This window comes from Artemia franciscana, chromosome 19 (assembly GCF_032884065.1).
Source record: "Artemia franciscana chromosome 19, ASM3288406v1, whole genome shotgun sequence".
NCBI lineage: Eukaryota > Metazoa > Arthropoda > Branchiopoda > Anostraca > Artemiidae > Artemia > Artemia franciscana.
Genome location: NC_088881.1, coordinates 13,619,287 through 13,644,996, shown reverse-complemented (window position 1 = coordinate 13,644,996; position 25,710 = coordinate 13,619,287). Strand labels below are relative to the sequence as shown.

General features: G+C 36.1%; 1 protein-coding gene across 1 annotated transcript in view; it reads left to right on the top strand.

The window, feature by feature from the left end:
* LOC136039306 (PH-interacting protein-like) overlaps positions 1-15,648 on the top strand; it is a 40,993-nt gene extending 25,345 nt beyond the window's left edge. The window contains exons 6-8 of the mRNA XM_065722914.1: positions 916-2,753; positions 3,948-4,159; positions 9,238-15,648. Coding sequence (XP_065578986.1) covers positions 916-2,753; positions 3,948-4,159; positions 9,238-10,088 — 2,901 coding nt within the window. The 3' untranslated portion in view covers positions 10,089-15,648. The remainder of the gene's footprint in view (positions 1-915; positions 2,754-3,947; positions 4,160-9,237) is intronic.
* Positions 15,649-25,710: the final 10,062 nt, after the last annotated feature.

The following is a 25,710-nucleotide window of genomic DNA, read 5'->3' as shown; positions in this document are numbered from 1 at the left end:
TCCAACTTTTCCCTGCTAATACAACAAGAATAGGCAACGTCAGTGTATTGTCTGTGATCGACCTGCTGTTCATGCAAAAGGGGTATGTAGACCCCAAAGACTCAGAAAAAAGATTCTGTTAGGAAAAATTAATGCCCGAGTTACATCATAGTCACACCTGTCAATAAAAAAAAAGCCAAATTTCATGAAGGAAATCCTTGATTTTAGCACCACGCTTGTATTTAAAAAGTGGAAAATTGAAATTGCAAGAAATAAGTTTAAAGAATTTGCGCCGACACTAATTTGTGCCCAACTGGTCTCTGCGAATACAACGTCTTCGTAACTGAATAAGTTTCCGTTTTTTCTAATTTTAAAAAGTATGCCTTAAACCTTGATTCTGATTGGTCAGTGAAGAAATTTGTGCTTGAAAGTTGAACGATGTTCAACTCAAGAAATTACGAACGGCAAACATAATTGGCATTTTAATATTGCGTAATTTTGGTTTTATAAACAGATGTGATTATGATGTGGCTCAGGCAAAACATACAGCTGTTTTTCAAAATGACAAAGCAGACTTTTTGCAAAAATTATCAGTTTTTAAATACCATGAAAACTAAAATGAATACTAAAAAACTGCTTGAAACAATCAGTTCACTAAATTTAGCTTACGTTTGTTGGGTGTTCTCTCAATTTCACAAAGCACGTTACTTAACACCTTTTGAATTTACTTGAAGGTCCACAAACGGCAGGCTTACACCTGATTATCCCAAATTAAATTATTTGCATGTATCGTATGTTTTTGGTAAATTAATAATAATATGTTTTTTGTTTGATTATTTTTTAATTTAGATAGTTTTGACCTGTTGAAAAAGCAAAAATGCTTTGATAGATAGTTGAATGATCAAGGAGTATATTCAGAACTCTTCTTCTTTTCAGGCTGCTCGAAATGCAGCTCTTGCCGTAGCAGAAGTATCCACAGAGCAAGGTGAGCCGAGTACAAGTATTGCTGTTGATGAAGCGTATCTCCCCTCGGATTGGCTCTCAGAAGCCCGCCCTCAGCGCTCTCCTTACCATCCGCAAATCGGTGATATTGTAATGTATTTTAGACAAGGTCATGAGATCTATGCAAAATTCGTTTGGGAGAAAAAACTCTATGATCTTGCTCCAAGGTCATTACCCTGGTTTAACACAGCCATCAGAGAGCAAGAATTAGTGCGAGTTCTCGGAATAAAATATGAAATTCGTCCACCAAGGTTGTGTTCTCTTAAACTCGGAATTATCGATGTTGGAACTGATACCTTGACTGGTGAATCATTTCTTGTTAAGTATCATGATATGAAGCATGTTATTGACTTCTTAGTTCTAAAACAAGTTTACGACGCTGCTGTTCGGAGGGATTGGAGACCTGGGGATCATTATCGATGTGCTATAGAGGGTCGCTGGTACGAAGGGACTGTGATTGGCCATCAGCCCTTTGAAGACATATATCCCGATTCATTGTTCCTATGTTATAAAGTGCGATGGAATGATGGGACTGAGGACACAATCAGTCCTTGGGATATTGAGCCAGTTGATCCAAGAAGGCGATCAGAAAATATGTCTGATGGAATGCTTCTACTTCCTCACGAGGAAGATGTCTATCAATCCACTCTGGATGAGTGGTCTAATTTAAATAGAGATAGTGAGTGTAATCGTATTGCCAATTTGATTGGTCAAATGATGACTCTATCTGCCGCAGAGCCATTTTCTGCTCCAGTTGATCTTACTGCCTATCCGGACTACGCTGAAGTAGTTCCTTATCCAGTTGACATATCATTAATCAAGAGAAGAGTTGAAAATAGATTCTATAGACGGAAGGCATCCCTTCAGTTTGATGTTCGATTCATAGCTGCTAATGCGGCTAAATACAATGAGCCGAAAAGCAGAATAGTCAAAACGGCTAATATTATCACAGATCTACTTTTAGAGATTATACGTAATGTTAACTGCCCAGACCCGACCATTGTTTATCATCAGCTTGTCAATGACTGTAAAAATATTACAGTCAAGATAACGCCAATTCAGAGTGGTCCCAATGAAGGATATTCACGGGAGCTTGGTGAAGGACCTTCGCATCAATTGGCTCCGCCGAAGCTGAAGAAAATGGTTGATTCTAAATCAGAAACGAACACTTATAATTGGAAAGCTAAAATTCAGCAGCTATTGTACCGTTTGTGGAATCATGCTGATTCTGATCCTTTCAAGTACCCTGTAAATGCTCAACAATACCCTGATTATCATCAGATCATTAAAGAGCCAATGGATCTGAGTCAAGTGAAGTCGAAGGTTGATAATGATGCCTACCGAAGTCCTGCTGATTTTAATAAAGATATACGGCAGGTTTTTCAGAATTCTAGACTTTATAACCAAAATAAAAAGTCTAGGATATATTCAATGACCATCCGTTTGTCAGCCATGTTTGAGAATCACATGAAAGAAATACTTCAAGACTGGAGAGCTTCGTTGCTCAATGAGGAGCGAACTCGTTCTAAGATTAGAAGGTCGGGCTCGAAGAGTGTTACTCCACATAAGACACGATCTACACGGGCCAGTAGAGAAGATTCGGAGCCTCCCACCTTGGAACCGGAAAACCCTGCAGTTCGTCGAGAATGGAGAAGGCTCCAGACAACAATGACTGACCGGCCAGGAAGAGAACGAGAGGAGGAAGGCGCAACTGGTTTTAGTCACACTGCAGCCGGAACTGTAGAGAGTATTAGCTCCCCGTTTACATTCAGGTATTTTGATCTTATTTTTTATTTTCGATCTACATCACTAAAAGTAAGTTTATCTTTGTGGCTAAAAAAGTGTCTTGAGCTCATATTACACCCTTACAATCTCATTTTTTTAAGTCTTAGGGTTCATATTATATAAGATTCACATTTGGCCAATACAAATATAATTTAAAAAGTATACTTCGTTTAGTTTTCCTGAAGACCTGTCCAAAGCTGTTTTTATTTCTCTGTCCTCTTCAAAATATTTTTAAATCTAATACAGGCTCTTCAGTAAAGTATTTTTGTCACGTGAGCCAAAGAGCTTCTTGCTGGAGCGTAGATTAAGTTGAAGAAGGACATGAGGGTATTTTTATTTTATTTTTTTTTTTTTATCATTTAAAGCGGTATATGAAAAGAAAGATAAAAATACGCTACAATTTGTCTTGTGCGCGTCAACTCAACTGGCTGATATTAACTGCCTCTTTTCCTAATGTTCTGTCTCACTATTAAAAACTTGCTTAATTCAGACTGGCTTCAGAAATGGAACCCCCACCCCCTCATTCGGTTTGTAAAAACAGTTGCTTGGCCTGAAAACATCACTATGACCTCAAGATTGTTGACTTTTTTTAAAGAAACGAAACTAGCTGACTTTTCTGTCCCTTCTAACTTTTTACATTAATGTATTATGTACCTAGTATTTATCTTGCCGCAAACGTTTTAACAAAAAGTGAACATGTTAGAGCTGATTTAAACCATCCAAGGGTGTCGGAAATAATGTTTTGGAGAGAAAGCACACACCTCTATTACAGATTCTATTCTGATTTCAAATATTCCTCCATTACACCAAGAACACTAAACCCTTATAACAGACTGCGAGGGTATTTTTCAGTGTGGCTAAACACTATGTGTCTAAAGTACACAAAGTTGTCTTACCTAAGCTGTTTTGTTAAGCTTTAAGTTTTTTAAGTTTTGTTCAACTGCGTTAAATATATAGATGTTTAAGATGTGGTGTTTATTTAGCTTTTCCTTTGAAAGCTTGGAAAATTTAAGCAATATTAAAAATGGAAAATATCAAAATAGTAAATTTTCAAAAATACTCCTTAATTCTGCTTTAATAGAGGGAAGTGAAATGTTATACTTTCTGCATGCTCATATACTTTGTATTAATTTAAACATATTATTATTTTGAAAAATTAATGCCTACTTTTCTAAATACAGAGGGAGGAGAAATGCTAATGCAGGAGACGCAAACTCAAGATCAGGCTATACACTACGAGCAAATCGAGAGCAACGTTGGCGTCACCTACTTGATGACGGTGAGAGCAGTACTTCTAGATCTAATACTCCTGCTCCTACATCTTCTATGCGGAGCACGAGTTCGAACATCTACAATGGTGAGCCTGGACCGTCGAGGATTAACAATAGTAACTGTAAGTTCTATGAAGCCCCAAGAATGTTGACTTATATTATGTTAACAAAATTTATACATAGAAAGTAATTAAAAAGCAGAATCTACTTTGTAAAATATAACGAAAATATTTAATTTTGTCTGTATATCCTAAATTCAAGCTAAAATGCTAACTTGTGGAATGGACATTTATTAGTAACATCGTAGATATATACTAGGTACGTATTTTTACAGCGGACTCCCGCGCTAGTTAATCAGTATACTAAGAGGGCCTATGCACCAAAGAAAAAAAATTAAAAATAAAATCAAACAGGCGAGAAAAAAAAATATGAAATGAAAATAAGCAGATATTTAAAAGAAGTCCTCTTCCAAGCCGTCTTCACTGCAAACCTCACAAGAGCAGAGTTTATATTATGTCAAACAGGGCAGAATAAATGAAAGATCATCAACTGGATTGTGCGAAAATTATTTTCGAACATAGATTTAGCTTCTCTGCAGACTAGATTTTCATTGAAAATGCGGACATGTATTTTTACTTTAATCTGAGGAGAAATGTTATTTTAATCCTTTAATATCAAGTTGTTGTAAATTGGGCATATGGAAATATCTCCAGTATCTCTATACAAGATCTCTATTTATATAATTTTTAATCTCAAGTGACTCTCTAAAAACTGTGGTAAGCCATTTACGGTAGATATATTAATGGTAAGAAATAGCTACCATTTACTGTAGGTATTAAAAATTTTGGTGAAATAGCTACCATTTACTGTAGGTATTAAAAATTTTGGTTGTGTTCTATTTTTCATTCATTATCTTTTCTTCTCTGCTTCGTACGGCATGTACAGCCAGTGAGGTATTAGAGTATATTTATACTTGGAGGAAGGGTGGCAGATTGTGGTGCATTTCTAGATCTTAGGGGTGGGCTTGATGACGTTGCGAGGGATTTATTACTGAAAGAATTTTTTGAATTCAGGCCTTCCGGATATTTATTTGGCTGTTTAGATGATATTAAGGGTGGGGAAATCGTTCTAGTGCTATTGTAAGTAGAATTGGAGTAAAGCAAGGTGCACGATTTTAGCCGAGATTGTTTTCACTGTATCTGAATGATATAGTGGAAAAGTGTGAGTGAAAGCAGGCTTTAGTATTATAGCTTAGTTTGACTTGGTTCTTTGCTCTATTGTTTGCTGATGACATTGTCCTATTGGCTGACTCATAAAAGAAAACCTGGTGAGGCTCTTCTATATTTAGAGGTATATCTACAAGATAAAATGCTAGTAACTCAGTGGTGTTCATTTTTTTGAAAAGAGAAAAGGACGAGAAAAGGGGCTTTAGATTGGGGTGTTGGAAATTTACCTGTTGTGGGTGAGTCCATATGCACTTAGGGTGGGGGCTAATAAAGGAGTATAAGAGGTGTAAGCATATAAAATTAGTTGAAAATAAGGAGAATAGGGTAGATCCCTTGCTTTGTAAATCATGTTTTTAAGAAGTAGGAGGCTGGTAAAACTAATAAAGTATTGTCAAAGAGGGGTAAGTGTGGAGAAGCATAGGCTTGTGAGGGAAGCATTGGTAGAATTGCTGCTGGACGGAAGATAATGTTCGTGGATGGGGTAGGTTAAGACAGTTTTGGATTCTTGTGGAATGTCTGGTAGTGTTATAGTTCAGGGAAGTAGGAGAGGTATTCAAACCGGCAAATTCAGTTGTAGCTCTTCAGGAAATTCAGAAGTGGTTGGACCAGATCTGTCTTTCTTGGTTTGTATTAAATAAAAAAAAACAAAAAACAAGTTTTTTCAACTGAGAGTAAGGAGTAACATTAAAATTTAAACGAACAGAAATTGTTACAAGTCTGAGGAGGGTTGCCTGCTCATCAGTGCCTCGCTCTTTACACTCAAGTGTTCCTTTTTGTTCCAATTATTTAAAAATGTGAATGACTCGTGTTTGTTGATTATGTGTTTGTTTTAAGGTTTAATGTTGTTCCTACTTTCAGTTGAAACAAAATTAAAATTAACTTTTTGATATTTTTTTAATTATGCTCGGAAATCCAGCTCCGCCTCCATGGAAAATCGCTTCCCCCGCTAAAATATCCTCCGTGTAAAAATCTTCCCATTAACCCCCTCCCCTCCGCACACACACACACACACACACACATCCAAAAGGTATCTGTATACTTCCCAATAACCAATGTTACATCTAAAAATTTTGGTTGGAAAATTGGAAAAAAAGCCATGGTAGGGGGGGGGGGGGGCTAGCTGCCATACATTATTTTTGGTCGCTTAAAAAGATATTTAAACATGAACCCTCTCCCTATCTTCCTGGATAACCGTATCGATAGAATTGCCCCTAGGGGAAAAAATAAACACGCATCTGTGATCTATCACTTGATGTTTTGGGGGTGTTTTCCCGTTTTTAAAAAATCGGAGAGATTTTCTCAGGCTCATAACTTTTGAGGGGTAACATTAAACTGGATAAATTTTATATATTCCAAAAAAGCATAGAAATTCCATTCTTTTGATGTATCCAGAGTAAATAGACTCTGTTTCTTAGAGTTAGTTTATTATTGAGCCACATTGCTCCTTACTTACAGTTTGTTACGATAAACTGTTTGATTCTAGAGTAAAAGAGACAAGGGGAGAGGAGGCATATATAAGATCTGGGTTGTCTTGGGATAAAACAGAATGGGTAATTTCTTGTGTAGACAATTTTATGCCACTTGCTGGGATATAGAGTCAGAATGAAGAATAGTCCTTAAGGTTGTCTGATGTGAGGAGAGTGGGAGGAGAATTTGCTGCACTTTCTTGGGCAGTGTGAAGGGTTAAGGGATTTGAGAAAGAAACCTTTTGAAATGGATATGGGGAAAACTGTTCCGAAATGTGTTTTTTTTTCGGAGTCTTGCACGGTTAATTCGTTTGGGTATGACCTGCCGAGGTGGATTGTGGTGTTGTATGATGATTTTATTGTAGAGTTAGTACTGCTACTACTAACAACTCACTTTTAAAGTCTTCCTTTGTATAGCACTTGGTATTAACCAAGTGACATATAGCAATCGCAAATTCTGTCGGTCTGTCTGTCGGTCCCGGTTTTGCTACTTTAGGCACTTCCAGGTAAGCTAGGACGATTAAATTTGGCAGGCGTATCAGGGACCGGACCAGATTAAATTAGAAATAGTCGTTTTCCCGATTTGACCATCTGGGGAGAGTGGGGGGCCCGTTAATTCAGAAAAAATAGAAAAATTGAAGCATTTTTAACTTACGAACGGTTGATCAGATCTTACTGAAATTTGATGTTTGGGAGGATGTCGTGTCTCAGAGCTGTTATTATAAATCCCGACCGGATCTGATGACATTGGGGGGGGAGTCGGGAGGGGGAAACCTAAAATCTTGGAAAACACTTAGAGTGGAGGGATCGGGATGAAACTTGGTGGGAAAAATAAGCACAAATCCTAGATACATGATTGACATAACCGGAACGTATCCGCTCTCTTTGGAGTAGTTGGAGGGGGAGGGGTTAATTCTGAAAATTAGAAAAAATGACGTATTTTTAACTTACGAACGGGTGATCGGATCTTCATGAAACTTCATATTTAGAAGGACCTCGAAACTCAGATCTCTTATTTTAAATCTCAGCCGTATCCAGCGTCATTGGGGGGGGGGCAGTTGGGGGGGACCGGAAATCTTAGAAAATACTTAAAGCGGAGAGATCAGGATGAAACTGGATGGGAAGAATAAAAACCTGTCTAAGATACGTGACTGACATAACCGGACCGGATCTGCTCTCTTTGGTGGAGTTGGGGGGGGGGTAATTTGGAAAATTGAGAACTTACGAAAGGGTGATCAGATCTTAATGAAATTTGATATTTAGAAGGATCTTGTGCTTTAAAGCTCTAATTTTAAATTCCAACCAGATCCTATGACATTGGGGGATTGGAGGGGGAAACCGGAATTCTTGGAAAACGTGAAAATTGGGGTATTTTATCTTACGAATAGGTGATCTGATCTTAATGAAATTTGATATTTTGAAGGAATTCATGTCTCAAAGCTCTTATTTCAAATCCCGACCAGATCTTTTGACATTGGGGGGAGTTGGAGGGGGAAATCTTGGAAAACACTTGGAGGGGAGGAATCGGGATGAAGCTTGGTGGATAGAATAAACAAATGTCCTTGATACGTGATTGACGTAACCGTACTGGGTTTGCTCTCTTTAGGGGAGTCGGGGGGAGGGGTTCAGTGATTTGGCGAGTTTGGTGCTTCTGGACGTGCTAGGACGATGAAAATTGGTAGGCGTGTCAGGGAGCTGTGCAAATTGGCTTGATCAAGTCGTTTTCCCAGATTCGACCATCTGGGGGGCTAAAGAGAGAGGAAAAATTAGGTATTTATAACTTACTAGGGGTTGATCGGATCTTAATGAATTTTATTTAGAAGGACATCGTGACTCAGAGCTCTTATTTTAAATCCTGACCGGCATTAAGCCTCTGATTTTTCTTTTAAATCAATCTATTGATTCTTAGAATTTTGTTAGAGCTCATACCATATGAGCTCTTGGTTCTTAGCTCTTCTTGCCTCGTCACAAGTGCCATATGAGCTCTTAGCTTTTGTTATATCCTCCCAAGAAGTTTCGATCTCCCTTAAATCATTCCTGATGACTTCGTCCCACCCAAGTCGGGTATGACCTGCTTTTTGTTTGGTCCTTGATGATTGGTTGTAAAGGACAAGCTTTTGCCTGACATCTTTCATTTGCTGAACGTGTCCAACGTAATGCGGAGGCAATTCCTTTTCAAAATATCTAATAAATCCTCCTCCGTCTTTTGGAGGGGCCACGTTTCATAACCATGATCAATACTGTCATCACTTTAGCATCCAGCATTCTAATTTTCTTTGTAGACTTACCTTTCTATTCTTCCAAAATTTTGAGCTGTTGAAAAACACGTTGAGCCTTGGCATACGATTATTAGAGGTAATTTAAACCCCATGTCCCGAGAATATGATTTCGAAGGAACAAATGTTAAGACTATTCCCCGAGGAGAGAAAATTTAAGAAATGTTAATGTAGTTATTGAAGTATATGAAGCTTTATTATATATATTTTTTTCATTTTATCTACCTTACAGGTCCGCCATCTTCTGGAAAAAAGCGACTTCGTTTGGAAGCTTCGCCTGAATTTGTAGAAACTAGAAATAAACGTACTCGAAAATTTCCTGACAATATGTTGAGTGCTGATGCTAGTGAAAGTGAATTGCCACTTTCTAAACGAAGTAAGAGAAGCAGAAAAGACATATCAATGCCATTTCCTAGTGATGAATCTGAAGAAGACTCAAAGAAATCTTTAAGAACAAATACTAGAGGTAAAAAAACCTATGTTATGTCTGATAGTGATGATGATACAAACAGCGAGATACCAGATATGTCAGTGAATCGGAATGGTGGAAGACCGTTACGAAGTACTCGATCCCGACCAGCATCCCCCCTAAATAGTGACGATGAAAACAGTTGCAGATTACGAAATAGGAATGGTCTTCTAAAAGCAAGGAAAAATGATGTTGAAAGTGAAGAAAGCGATTCTTGTCTTGCTCCAAGACGTGTGCTGAAATACGAACAAGATAGTGATTTTGAAGCACATTTGAATTCTAAAGCCAAAGCTAGAAAGTCAAAAGAATTGAATGGTAGCATGAGAATGAAAAGCAGTCGAAGGAAAGAAGAAGTGCCTAAAAAAGAAAAGGTCGAATTTTTTGGAGAAAGCGGCTTGAGTGGTAATGAGTCCGAAGAAAGTGTTCCTGTTCGTCGATCTGGTCGGAGGATGAGACGAAACTCAAGACTGTGTAATTATGACTCAGATGAATATAATAGTAGACGAAGATCCACTGGCCTCCAAGGGTCTCCGGAAGAATTTAGTGCTGTTACTGTCAGTAGTCGTGGTAGAGTTAGGAAAGCAACAGCAAGAATTTTAGGCTTATCGGATTAAAAGCACATAGGACCATATTTACATGATTGCTTATGAGGGCCTGCAAGAGCCCAGAGATAGTCTAAAAAATAAAGGTTTTACAATTGGACAAATAAGACATAATAAGGGTATTTTAATTGACAGTAGTGAAAAAGGTATGTCCCTAAAAAAAATAAGTTATGTCATTTAGTATTAACAGGAAAAACCATTAGATCAGTTATAAATAGCCTAATGAACTTATTAGTTGCATTAATTTATATATTTATATTTTTAGTGTATACTGAGTCAAGTATAAAAATACCGCTTCGTCCTAACGAGCACTATTGGTATATGTGTGTGTTCATTCTTTTAAACTACCATATTTTCTCCAACTAAGATAAACAACTAAGTTTATTGTGCGAACAGTGAAAATGTTTACAAAAACAAATCTTCGTGTATCAAGAAAATTACAGAATGAATCCTAATAATTATGGATTTCTAGTAGAATATTTTAGTAAATAAAATATGAACTCTTTTGGGTTTAAGGCTTCCAACTTTGGCTTATTTTGGAATTTATCCACTCTGGAATCGCCAAATTTTCTTCTATCTATCCCCCGTACTCTTTGTAATAGATGTTAATTTTTCGTGTTAAATTTAAAAAAAAAAGAACTTATCCAAATTTTAAGATATTTCGATCTTCGTAGTTCGTCAACTAAGTTCTACCATCAAAACTTTGCTGGTTATACATTTATTATTATTCATTATTCATTATTACTCATTATTCATTAGTAACATGTCTAGATTCACACCTGGTTACCGTTTGGCAATGCGTTACATAATGCAAGTGAGTAAATGGTTAAATTTTAATTTAGAAGAACAACCTTTTTAGTCACAACGGACATAATGACGAAAATTTTGTTGAAAAACAACACTTGCAAGGATTTTTTTTTATCTAAAAAAAAGACTGTTTCTAAAAATATCTAAGGACATTTTTTATTCAACTATTCTCCTAGGTTCGATAACTTTTCCCAATATACTGCATATGCGCTATTTTGATCACTGGGAAACACCTAGTTTCTTTTGATTCACCTCGCTGCTCAATCGAGAATAGATTATGGGTTCCATTTAGGCTTTTACTGCGAAAACGTATAGGTGGACCAGAGAAAAGACTTTTTTAGCCCCCCCCCCCCTCTACGCAGACTTAAAATTGACGCCCATTTGGGGCGCGATCTTTGACTCAAATATCCATGGTTGTAAGGTCAATATATTTACGAGACTTACCGCTGTATTTTTGTTAGCATGTATTTAGATTCTTCAAACACGGCTGAAATTTTTTGTAGCTTTCGGCCGTATTGTTTAGCATGAGAAAAAAAAAATTTGATATCATTAAAACTCATGCTGTCTACTATCAAATATAGTTTAGTAATTTCATTGGTAAATTAGCAATTATGCGCATGGGTGTTCATGTTGTCAGGGTTTCTTGAATTTTATTTGTTAAAATGGTGAAAACTCACAGTCAAAATTATTTTTTTTACAGGTTATTTGGTGGGAATCAGCTTAAATTGGAAGCATATTTTTGTTTTGAAGGGTTTGTGCCTTAAACAAGAAATTCTTCTAAAATTTATCCAAAAATCACATCTTTATTATTTTGCTCCTGGAAGGCTAATGAATCTAAATTCACGGCCAGGGTAGCTTCTCAAGTACTATGATATCGACACAGAAGAATATAGCTAATCTCAAGAGCTGTTGATGAACCTCAATATCTCCAGCATGACTTCAGTAATTTTAAATGAAATGCAAAACTTGAGATATTCTCATATGTTCTTAAACTCAAGAAAATCATGTGTAATAGTTTTTGTCCTTTTTGTGAGATGTGGAGCCGAATTGATATGTCATGGCTAGAATATCTGCATTTAAAAATGTGTGAGATTCATCAGTAGCCAAATACGCAGAGTTGAGGCTAAATGGCCCCTCCCAAAATTTAAACCTTAATTATTTTCATTTTCCTATATAATATGGCTTTTGTTACAAAAAAAAGGCAGTGGGTCTTGGCAATGAATAAAAAATAGCCCAATTAGTAAATGACCCACTAGTCACAATAATTTGATCCGTGTACATCCTAGCCTACATCAGGAATATCCCCAGTTGGCTAATAGAATCATACTATTCTCTCTCTGACATCAAAGGAACACGCTGTCAATCAATACCCATTCATTTGGTCCGTTTCTCCAGTTTTGACTGAATGCTTTCCCCCGAAAGTGTATCCGAATCTGATTATAGGAAGCTTTTTTAGATAAAAAAAGAATTGAATTAAGATTTGAATTGTTATTTTAGGAGTGACAGTTCATCCCCGTGTGTCTGAATACCTCATTTCGTTAGGATGGTCATCGGTTAGATTTTTGCGTATTTTTAAGCTCTTCTGCTGCATTTATGACTTAGCACTCTTAGACTACTTCTCTGTTGAATTTCGTACTGTTGTTCATCTTTAAAAAAAGTTATTTATTTAGTCTATTTAGCCTTTTTTCATATCTGTAGACGTCATCAAAGGGGGGAGAGACCTGATTTGTCTCTGAAAAACCGATTCTCGTCTTTTTCTTCCTTTCTTATAAATTGTAAAATATTTTATATTTGCTTAATTTATCAAAATGCAATATTTACCTTCATCGTCGTCCCTCCCCCAACTTTTAAAATTTTGTTAATATAAGGATTTTCCATCGTTTCAAATTGGTTTGTCTTGGTTATACCTATGCTGGTGTCAAGGTCGAATTGTGTGAACTGCTAAGGATTTACAGTAAATATAGGAATGCTGTAAATGATTAAATGTGGAATTTTCAGCTTCTATTAATTAGCTTCCTTTTAAGTCTCGTCTGAACTCACCGCGGTTGAGTTAGGCTGTCAAGTGTCCTCGGTGTTCTGGTTCATTTTAAACAAATGCAATTGAGTAGTGTCTTTGGGGAGAAAATTTTAATGAGAAATTGGTAATTTAGTAATATAAATTAAAGAAATTTAATTGGTAATATAAATAATGGTCTTCGAAAATCTTCGAAAGAAAAGATTAAGGTGTCTTCTACTCTCATGTCTCCATGAGATGCTCTGCAAGATATGTCCCCGTATGGTTTTGAGGATAATCAACACTTTTGCTGAGGACAAGTAAAATTTATGGAGTACGGGATTTTTGCCTGAATCGGACTATATTGCTTTCGGGCCAAGTTTCAGGATGGGGGTACCATAGAATTTGTTCAAAGGTTGGGTTTAAAAAAAGTGAATTCTTCATCATGATACTGTTTTATTCTTTTTTCGAGAGGATCGTGTCCTTTTGACCGCTCTGGGGGGCGAGGGTAATTTTAAGAGAATCAGTTGGAGTAAATATTTCCTGTCTGCTTAGTATTATAAGTTATTTCTAATTTTTTTTACTAATTGCTTTCTTTTGCTTAATAAAGAGCAAAATGAACGTTCCACTTCAATTTTCGCGATTTAAACCAAAGGAGTTTGGATACCTACCTTTGCCGTCAGTGCTCTTTTCCGAGTTTCGTTTGTTATTCGATCCGTATTTTTAGGGAAGCGTATTTGCTAAGTACTGTCAGAATGGTATAGACTCGTGGTCTCGATAGTGTTTTCATGTATATGTGTGTACTTATTAATATTTTTTCTAGCTTCTTGCTAGGGAAACACGGTGTATATTTACGGTGTATCTTCATCATAACTTAAAATGAAAGCTAAAATGCCTATATATTGGCGCTATTTTGAAAAATCCTCTGAAATCTCTCCCTTACTTTCTCGTCTCTCACTACCTCTTGAACTTGTTGTATAAACTACAGATGTTTGGCACACAGTAAGGGAAAATTTTTTATAATTGTTTTTATATCCTACAAATTCATACCATTTTTAAAGAGATATATAAAATTTTCCCATCACATGCTCTACAAATTAATTCATTCAATTTGGAAAGTGTTTTCTCTGCGGCGTTAGTACAAAAAGTATTTAAACCAAAAATGGTATTTTTAAATCAAAATATTTTGAAAAACGCATTTTCAAAATCTAGGGAGGCACAGTCCCCCACCTCCCCAATTGACGCCACTGTCAAATTTCCTTATCAATTGAGGCTGTTTATTTTAAAATATATTATTGGGTACTTGGTTTACACTAACTCCTTACAACTATAAAAACATCAAAAAAGGGATAACAAATAAAGAGAAATGAATTGATTGGCTAAACCGACGTTGTAACCGGGATTAATACCTAAGAACAGGGCAGTAACTACGCACAAAAGATGTAACTACAGTGGTAAAATTGAATGATTTATTAATAGTTTGTAATCGAGAAATCTCACTTTTTGTCCCATTTGTAATCTGTCTCATCATTATTAAGGAGTAATGAGGTTCAGAAAGAAGTTCCCAACTTTTTTTGGAATTGCTTTATGTCGCTTTTTTTCACTTGTAAAAATAGTAACTTCTAATGTCAAAAATACTTTTATTGCACCTTGATTCTGTTAAAACTCTTTTTTGTTTGAACAGCGAGTCGAATAGTAATAACCATTGAAAATGGTAATCATCTGTCACTTTGTCCACAATTCTCTCAAGTTTGTCGTTTGAAACAATGTCTTTTGAGTCACCGCAACTGGCCTCTCAGCTATCTACTTGATTAACCCAGGGGTTTAGAAACTGGTATAAATTTTAAAGTTCTCTTATGAATGGATTAGTAAAGTCTTATTTTTGAAGAAGTGTACGAGGCATGGTCCGGATGACCACTTATCGTGTATGAAATTTTTATGCTGTTTTTTCATATGATGGTTTTTTAGATACGTCGAATGATACCAGGGCTGTATAGATAGGGGGTTCTGGGTCCGACCCCTGCACCTAAATATTCCTGTGAATCGTAAATTGGTCGTAAAGATACTGGTAAAAGGACCATTTGTTTTAAAACTAAACAATATTTCTCTGACTCGCAAATTGTTCTCAAAAATACAGGTAAAAATACTCTTATTTGACGCTGTTAAACAAATTTAATGGGAAGGAACTCCCTTCTTCTGCATACTTGATACCCCCTACGCGCGCAAAAATTATTTGACCCCACCCCTAGCCGAACAAAAATCCTGTATATAGTCCTGGATGCAACCGAAAATCCCGCTTTTTCTTTAAAAAGGTTTCGCCCAAACGAGGAATTCTAACTCGTTTTAACTGAAAACATATATATGTTGCATGACATTCCTTACATATGGTCTTTTTACAAGGATTAAATACTTAGTTGACAAATAGAGTATGTGGGCTGGAATGTGAGAAGTTTCATAAAGCTTTTTGTAGGCGAAAAGAAGGAACTTTTAAAACCTCAAGAATTTATGATTTCAGCTTGGAACTTTCTATTATTATTATTTCTTATAAGACATATTTTTAGAAGCTTGCATTCTGTTCGTGTTTCATGTACGTATAAGGCCCGTAATGAGTTTTTTCTAAGAAATCGTGTTTTTCCGTTTAATTATGTTATTTTTTGGCATTAGTATTTTCTTTGAAGATATACGTACACAAATTAGGTTAATTTTCTTTTGTGATCTTAATTGCCTTGAAAAGTGTAGAAGTGTAGCGAAGAAATAAACAGTTTCATTTTTCTTATTGTTCATTTCTATTTTTAGATTGTAGCTTGATTTTCTGTGTGTTTCGACAATTATTACTACTATATCTACTAGCAACTCACTGCAGTACCAAGCCGCTTGAGGCCAACATAGCTACGCACGATCTTCCATCCCAATCTGTTCAGAGCTTCCATTATTACACTCTCCTATGAACTTACAGTTTCTATTAAGTCCTTTCTTATGATCTCCTACAACCCAATTGGGAACGACCAGCTTTTTGTCTAACCCCATGCTATCCGACGAAAAGACCATCTTTGGTAATCTGTCACTCTTCACCCGCAGAACGTGTCCTAGCCGTTTAATCCTTTCTTTCATTACAGCCGTAGAAAGCGGGATGGAACCATATTTTTCGTGCAGCCCCATTAGCAATAGTTTTCTAAAGAGGGTTTAACCAGCTTTATACCCCTTCCCCCTCCTTCATTCCAGATATGGCGCTTTTAATCAGGCACTATCAGTCTCGATTTATTTAGAGTGACTAGATGTAAACATTAGCTTTTGAACTCTTAAAATTGAACAATTGAACATCTTTGAACATTTGAGCTCTTAGTCATCTTTCCACGACCATCCAGTATGTGGCTAGCGAAAGTGAAAAAAAAAACGGAGACAGGCAGGGTGATTCCAAGCTTAAAGGGTTTTCTTTATTTTTTTAGTACGCGGAGGGGGGGGAATGTAATCTAAGGGTTTTTGGCCATAAAAATTTCTTTTTCTTCTTTTCTTCCTGAAAGAAAAAATTGTGTTTTGCTGTTTTTTTTCCTCGATGCTGAATGAGCTGAACTGATGTCAGATTGAACGGTGATGCGCTGCCGCGTTGACGGTACAAGCGGTTTACCGCAGAAACTTCTCTCCTCGTCGGCGTGCCGCTGATAACTCAGTAAGGCGTTGGAGTCTAGTACTGGCATGTAAATAAGCTAAGAGAGAATAGCAAATCTGGACTTATCCCTGCTAAATATAGGAATAGGGCCATAATTTGTGATAATGAAAGAGTTGAGCCCTAAAACATAAATGATGCGCAAAGGAGAACGATCTAAATAGAACTCTGGTATTATAGGGAATGAGCCAGCACGACTTTGTCCTGCTTTTCCCAAATCCCTGTCACTGTGAGGGGTGGACACCTGTTCTTCCAGTACCCTCTCAATCTCGCTATATGGTAATTGCACTAACAGATGTTCTAAAAATTCTGCATCGAGGCCAAGATTCCTCACAAAAATGTCTAAATCAAAGTTGGGGGAAGGTATACTAATAGGGCTCACCCCTGCACTAAAATTGCTCCCGGCTTTCACTTTCCTCTGGGGCCATATCTGGATTATCACGAAATTGTGGTGGTGGTATACTGATGTATACCATTGTATACTATTTTTAACTTCAAACACTTATACCTGAGACAAGTAGTGAGACCACTTGTGGCTGCAAAGGCTGTTAGCCCACTGTTCTCACAGAATGTCATTCGTTACATTCTATAGCGACTTTGTTGTATGTTGATTTGACACTTATTCACGAGGCGAAAAATTCCTGCTTACTTTATAAAAACATGTATTTGAGTGATATTTAGGTAACCAATCCACAAATAATTTGATTTCAAAATATGCTTAAAACAGAAATGCAACACAAATTGCATGTCCCTGAGGCTTGCAAGTCTCAAAGAAATTCAAACTAGTTGCTAGAGCGAATAATTTAAGTTAAATCAATAAAATATTCTATAAAACTCAAATAAATACTCTCAACATACTCTGTTGGTTGCTCAAAATATCTTAAAACCCGAAGGTTGCTTTGGTTTAGCATATCTGTCCTTTGAGCAAATGTTTTAAATTATTAGATTGTGATTCCTATGTAAAATTGAATCTCTAGAAGTCAGAGAATTCTAGAATCCTAGAATTTCTAGTTGTAGAAGTCAAAAAGTGCACAATTAAGGACAGTCTTAAGCAGTAAGACTTTTTAGTTTACTACTTTTTTCGAAGAAATAAATCCAGAAATCAAATTCTTGTTCTATTGCTATAAAAATGTATATGCAGTTGCCACACCCTTTACCCCACACCTTGGTATCTACGTCAATTCAGACATTTAGAGAAAAGGAGGGGAAATGGTACCCCAAGAAAGTTTACTTTATAGAGAGCCAGTAAGTAAAATAATTTCTGCAGAAGAAAAAGATTGAATTGCGGGAAAGAATCGTTTTAAAAGGAAGAATCGTTACGTTAGTAGGGTGTTATGATCTTGAAATTTATTTTGGCTCTCCTATGTGTTGCGACCTAGTAAAGCAATACAGTTACCCCGTGCATCTCAAATAGATTTCTTTGCACGTCCGTGTCTCCATTCAAAAACGGACTGTGCGAAGACTTTAACGAGGATTTAGCGTTAAGTCACACGTCACAAACATGGGTTGTGTGACGGGCGTAATCAGCAACTTTGAATCTACCCTAATTCCAATATGATTCCCAGGAATAGGCTAAAAATGGATCTTTGTGTGAAAAGAAAGTGTTTGGGAGCAATCAAAGAGCTGTTGTTCTGCAGTTGTAACATCTGTGAACTTCTACCCTTATTTCTTATCTTCTTTCAGTGCAGCTTAACGATTTTTCCAAAATATTAACTCTTTTTGAAAACTGAAAATTCTAAGACATTTGTTGTGGCAACAGCACAACCTAAACTACAAACTAGCTGTCTTCTATCCCATCCCATTGCAAAGCTACACAACTTAAACTTTTTAAGTTTAAGTTGGCCGAAATAAGGCAAAAGATGATAAGATCTTGTTTCATCCGTATAACCTTCAATACAAGCCTGAAGTTTCAGTAATTTCTCAAGTTGTTCGACCTTCTTGAGGCACTCTAGTGACTCTGAAAAAGAAACACAAATTGACTTGATAAAGTTGTTTCACCGATTCGACCATCTTGGGGGTTGAAAGGAGAGGAAAAATTAGAAAAAATGAGGTATTTTTAACTTACGAGTGGGTGATCGGATCTTAATGAATATTGATATTTAGAAGGACTTTGTGTCTCAGAGCTCTTATTTTAAATACCGACCGGCATTAAGCCTCTGATTTTCCTTTTAAATCAATCTATTGATTCTTAGAATTTTGCTAGAGCTCATGCCATATGAGCTCTTGGCTCTTCCAACCTCGTCACAAGTGCCATATGAGCTCTTAGCTCTTGTTTAAACTCAGTTTCTAATCGTTTTGAAGTAATACCGAGAAATCCGACTCTCTCTCCATGAAAAATTCCGGTACTTCTGTATTATAAATATATAAAAAAAAATTTATAAGTGAAAGTTAGGAACAACATTAAAACTTAAAACGAAAACGAAATTATTCTGTATATGAAAGAGGCTGTCCCCTCCGACACGCCCCGCTCTTTACGCTAAAGTTTGATTCTTTCTCACCTTTAGCGTAAAGAGCGGGGCGTTGAGGAGGGGACAGCCCTCAGTTAAAAAACTTGTTCTTTTTAATTTAATTTCTGAACATTTTTGAGTTAATGCAGGTTTTGATTTTGGCTCATTGTCCATGAATAATTAAAACGATATTTGCATATTAATTTTACTTTTTTTGGCTAAATGGCTTTCTCAAAGTTTTGATCGGACAATTTTGAGAAAAAATGAGGCGTGTCATTGTCTTGTCTCGCGCTTAACTGAAATAAACTAACGAAGAAACTGGTTTGTTCTCGATTTTACTCAGCGTAAACTTGAGTGAGTGGCGTATAATACACAAGTACCAAAATTGCTTCCCTCACGGAAAATAAAAAACAAAACTGAAGCAATGTTCTGAAATTTAGAAAATTTTATTTTCCACAAGGGGGGGTACTTTACAGGAGGGGGTTATTTTCCACGGGGGTATATTCTAGGGGGGAGATAAGTACAGCCACCCTAAAAATGCTCGGAGTCTATGAAAAGCAAACAATCAAACAGTTCGTGGTAACGAACTGTAGTAAGGAGCGACCCGGCTCAATAGTAACCAAAACTCTAAAAAATGGAATTTTGTACCATTAGCTACATCAAAAGAATCGCATTTTAATGCTGATTTTAAATATATAAGTTTCATCAAGTTTAGTCTTACCCATCAAAAGTTACGAGTCTGAGAAAATTTGCGTTTTTTTAGAAAATAGGCGGAAACATCCCCTAAAAGTCATAGAATCAAAGTCACGAAAATCACACCATCAGATTCAGCGTATCAGAGAACCCTACTGTAGAAGTTTCAAGCTCCTATCTACAAAAATGTGGAATTTTGTATTTTTTGCCAGAAGGCAGATCACGGATGCGTGTTTATTTGTTTTTTTTTTTTGTTTTTTTTTTTCCAGGGGTGATCGTATCGACCCAGTTGTCCTAGAATGTTGCAAGAGGGCTCTTTCTAACGGAAATGAAAATTTCTAGTGCCCTTTTTAAGTGACCAAAAAATTGGGGGGCACCTAGGCCCCCTCCCACGCTAATTATTTTACCAAAGTCAACAGATCAAAATTCTGAGATAGCCATTTTATTCAGCGTAGTCGAAAAACCTTATAACTATGTCTTTGGGGACGACTTACTCCCACACAGTCCCCATGTGAGGGGCAACAAGTTACAAACTTTGACCAATGCTTACATATAGTAATGGTTATTGGGAAGTATACAGGCGTTTTCAGGGGGATTTTTTTGGTTGGGGGAGGGGTTGAGAAGAGGGGGATATGCTGGGGGAACTTTCCATCGATAATTTGTCATGGGGGAAGAAAATCTCCATGAAGGGAGCGCAGGATTTACTAGCATTATTTAAAAACACAATGAAAAAATAAATATGAAAAAATCTTTCAGTTGGAAGTAAGGAACAGCATTAAAACTTAAAACAAACAGAAATTATTACCCATTTGAGGGGCTCACCTCCTCCTAATACCTCGCTCTTTACGTTAAAGTATTTTTAGGAATTTCAACTATTTATTCTACGGCTTTTGTGATTCTGGGGTCATTCTTAATGAATTGGGACAAAATTTAAGCTTTAGTGTAAAGAGCGAGGATCTGACAAGGGGGCGAACCCCCTCATATATGTAATAAAAATATGAGAATACAAAAGTTCTATACGTAAGCTAATTTATAAGTTACGTAAATCTTTTACTAATAAAAATATTCGTAAAAAATTAAAAGTTCTAGTTGCCTTTTTAATTAACCAAAAAATCGGAGGGCAACTAGGCTTCCTCCCCCGCTCTTTTTTTCTCAAAATCATTCGATCAAAATTATGAGAAAGCCATTTAGCCAAAAAAAATGCAAATTTCGTTTTAATTATTCCTCTGCGGAGAGCAAAAATCAAAACATGCATTGATTCAAAAACGTTCAGAAATTAAATAAAAAAAACAAGTTTTTTTAACTGAAAGTAAGGAGCGAAATTAAAACTTAAAACGAACAGAAATTACTTCGTATATGAAAGAGGCCGCTTCCTCATTAACGCCCCGCTCTTTACGCTAAAGTTTTTAACTGTTTTAAAAAGAAGAATTGAGAGACAGAGTCAAACTTTAGCGTAAAGAGCGGGGCGTTGATGAGGAAGCAGCCTCTTTCATATACAGGAAGCAGCCTCTTTAATATTAATAAAATGATTGATTGATTGATGATTGGCAAACCTAAAACTTGGAAAACACTTAGAGTGGAGGGATTGAGCTCTCCACTCTATCTTGGCTCATAGCTCTTCTCGCCTCGTCACAAGTGCCCTATGAGCTCTTAGCTCTTGTTTTTTATAATTTCTCGAGAGGTTTTTTCACGGGAAAAATTTCCAAGGAAAGGGAAGTTTCCAAGGGTGAATTTTTCAGGAAAATATTACGCTCGGAGAATTACCAGAATCCCTATAACAAAATCCTTCTATGTCTTGCTTTCTCTTTTCCGACTCAATTTTACACGTGGGGATATTAAGAGTAATTATCTAGGGTATATTTTCATCAGGATTGAATTGTCTAGAGGACATATCCGCGGAGAGAGGCAGGATTTTTCCTGTGAAAGTGAAGTCACATTTCCTGGCATTATCTAAAAAAACGATTAGTAATCAAATAATAAAAGAAAGTTTTTTCGACTGAAAGTAAGCAGCAACGTTAAAACGAACAGAAATTATTATGCATACCAGCTTTTTTTAAAGTTCTATGTTTCTAAGGTACATGCAAACTTACTAATAGCACGCCCTCCAATCCTGGAACGGGTGATGCTAATTATGAAGCTAATTCTAATAGTTATTTTAGTTAAATAGTTGTCTTAAATTATTGCTGACAGATGTTTGTTTTTACGTCCTATTTTATATGAAACCTAGAAAATTCTCCAGTGTATTTGTACATGTATCCAATGTACTGTAAGCTCTTTTGACAACCAGTATGAATATAGTTTCTTTTCATTTTAGTTCAACATTTTATTGAATTTTCAACTAATTGTAACCATAAGTGCAACTAGTTGCAGTCAAAAGGAGGAATAGCAAGTGGCAACAATTGTAGTTACAAGTTGTCACAATCATAAATAGTCGCAGCTATAAGCAGTCACTAGTAGTTGTTGTTGCTTGTTTTAAAGTCCTAGTCGTAAGTAGTTGCAATTCGAGATAAAAGTTGTCGCTGTCGCAAGTACAGTGGCGCAGTCTTAGACTCACAAGTTTCAGTGTTGTTGTTGTAGGTACAAATAAAATGTTGAAATAAATGAAAAGAATCTATATTCATCGGTTGTCAAAAGGGCGTAAAATACACTGGATACACGCATAAATACAATGGAGAACTGTCCAGGTTTCAAACAGGAACCAAAACTCTAAAAAATGGAATTTCGATACCAATAGTTGCATCAAAAGAACAGTTCGTGGTAACAAACTGCACTAAGGAGCGACCCGGCTCAATAGTAACCGAAACTCTAAAAACCGGAATTTTTATAACAATAGTTGCATCAAAAGAATTGCATTTAAATGCAGATTTTAAATATATAAATTTCATCAAGTTTAGTCTTACCCATCAAAAGTTACGAGCCTGAGAAAATTTGCCTTATTTTAGAAAACAGGGGGAAACACCTCCCTAAAAGTCATAGAATCTTATCACACCATCAGATTCAGCGTATTAGAGAACCCTACTGTAGAATTTTCAAGCTCCTATCTACAAAAATGTGGAATTTTGTATTTTTTGCCAGGGGGCTGATCACGAATACGTGTTTATTTTATTTTTTTATTTTTTTCCCATGGGTGATCGTATCGAACCAGTGGTCCTAGAATGTTGCAAGAGGGCTCGTTCTAACGAAAGCTAAAAGTTCTAGTGCCCTTTCAAAAAATTGGAGGGCACCTAGGCCCCCTCTTACGCTCATTTTTTCCTAAAGGTCGCCGGATCAAAATTCTGCGATAGCCATTTTATTCACCATAGTCGAAAAACCTAATAACTATATCTTTAGGGACGACTTACTCGCCACAGTCCCCGTGGGAGGGGGCAATGGTTATAGCAATGGTTACTGGGAAGTGTACAGACGTTTTCAGGGGGATATTTTTGGTTTAGGGGGGAGAGTTGAGGGGGGAGGGGGTTACGTGGGAGGATATTTCCATGGAGGGACTTCTCATGGGGGAAGTGAATTTCAATGAGGGGGGCGCAGGATTTTCTATCATTATTTGAAAAAACAAAGAAAAAATAAATATTAAAAGTGTTTTTCTACTGAATGAAATGAGCAGCATTAGAACTTAAAACGAAAAAAAATTATTACGCATATGAGGGGTTTACCTCCTTGTTATACCTCACTCTTTACGCTAAAGTATTTTTAGTAATTTCAACTATTTATTCTACGGCCTTTGTGATTCAGAGGTCATTCTTAAGGAACTGGGACAAAATTTAAGCTTTAGTGTAAAGAGCGAGGTATCGACGAGGATTGATCCCCCTCATATACGCAATAAAAACATACGAATATAGAAGTTCGTTACGTAAGGTAATTTCTAAGTTACGTACATTTTTTACCAACGAAAACGTTTGTAAAAATTAAAAGTTCTAGTTGCTTTTTTAAGTAATCAAAAAATTGGAGGGCGACTAGGCCTCCTCCCTCGCTCCTTTTTTCTAGAAAAACTTTCTATTAATTGCAATTAATTAATATGCAAATTTCGTTTAAATTATTTATGTGCGGAGAGCCAAGATCAAAACATGTTCAAAATGTCAATCAAACATGTCAAAGTTATTCAGATCAAACAAGATCAAACATGTCAAAAGTTATTCAGAGATAAATAAAAAGCCAAATTAAAACCTGAGAGGATCAGAAATAAAAGTTTCTAATGAGTCAAGCTTAAAAGTTTTTTATTGGCTTAGAAAGTAGTGTTATGAGAAAGATTAATAGAGCTGTGAGAAAGATTCAAACTTTAGCGTAAAGAATGGGGCGTTGAGGAGGGAGCAGCCCCTTTCATATACGGGACAATTACTGTTAGTTTTAAGTTTTAGTGTCACTCCTTACTTTAATTTGAAAAAAATTGTTTTTTACTTAATTTCTGAACGTTTTTGAATTTTTGATTTTGATTTTGATCATGTTTTGATTTTGGCTCACGACACATGAATAATTAAAATAAAATTTGCATATCATTGTTTTTCCTTTTTTTTGATAAATGGCTTTCTCATAGTTTTTTTCGGACTATTTTGAGAAAAAATGGGTAGGGGAGGAGGCTTAGTTTCTTAAAAAGGTTGCTTTAAAAAGGCAGCTAGAACTTTTAATTTTTTTAAGGACGTTTTTTTAGCAATAAGTATACATAAATTACGAATTCCCTTACATAACGAACTTCTATATTCGTACTTTTTATTACCTATAGGAGAGGACTCGGCCCCTCATCAATACCTCGCTCTTTACAATAAACTTGAATTTTGGCCCAATTCTTTAAGAATGGCCCCTGACTCACAAAGGCCGTAGAATAAATAGTTGAATTTACTAAAAACACTTTAGCGTAAAGAGTGAGGTCGTTTTAAGTTTTAATGCTGCTCCTTACTTGCAGTTGATCCTGTGCCCCCTTCATGGAAACGTTCTTCTCCCATGATAAATTCCTCCATGAAAAGATCTTCCCACATAACCCCCTCCCTCCCAACAAGAAAAATCTCCCTGTTAAAACGTCTGTACACTTCCCAATAACCATTACTAGCCTATATGTAAACAATGGTCAAAGTTTGGAGCTTGCAGCCCCTCCCACGAGGACTGTGGGGGATTAACTCGTCTCCAAAGACATAGTTATTAGGTTTTTTTTTACTTTTTTGAACAAAATGGAAATCTAAAATTTCGATCCGTTGACTTTGGGGGAAAATGAGCGTTGGAGGGGGCCTGGGTGCCCTCCAATTTTTTATTCATTTAAAAAGGGCACTAGAACTTTATTTTCCGTTAGAATGAGACTTTTCAAGACATTTTTGGACCCGTGGGTCAATACGATCACCCCTGGGAAAAAAGCAAAAAAAAAATATGCATCCGTGATCTGTCTTCTGGTAAAAAATACAAAATTCCACATTTTTTCGATAGGAGCTTGAAACTTCTACAGTTGGGTCTTCTGATACGCTGCATCTGATGATGTCATTTCCGTTAAGGTTCAATGACTTTTAGGGGGTATTTCTCCCTATTTTCTTAAGTTAGGCAAATTTTCTCAGGCTCGTAACTTTTGTTGGGTAAGACTAAACTTGATGAAACTTAATATTTAAAGTCAGCATAAGAATCTGATTCTTTTAATGTATCTATTGGCATCAAAATTCCCTTTTCTTAGAGTCTGTGTTACTATTGAAACGGGCTGCTCCCATATATGTACATATACATATGAACATATATACAAATATATATATATATATATATATATATATATATATATATATATATATATATATATATATATATATATATATATATATATATATATATATATATATATATATATATATATATATATATATGTTTATATGCATATAACAATAATCTTTATTTATTTATCACCCACTTCACAAAACAGAGATTAAGTGAAGTAAATACAAAAGAAAAAACAGTTAACAAACTTAATCCCATACAGGATAGAAACTGATAAGGCGATGAAAAACGATGAATAGTGGCGAAAAACCAGTACAGAATGATCAAAAAGATTTGAGTAACGACAAGTTA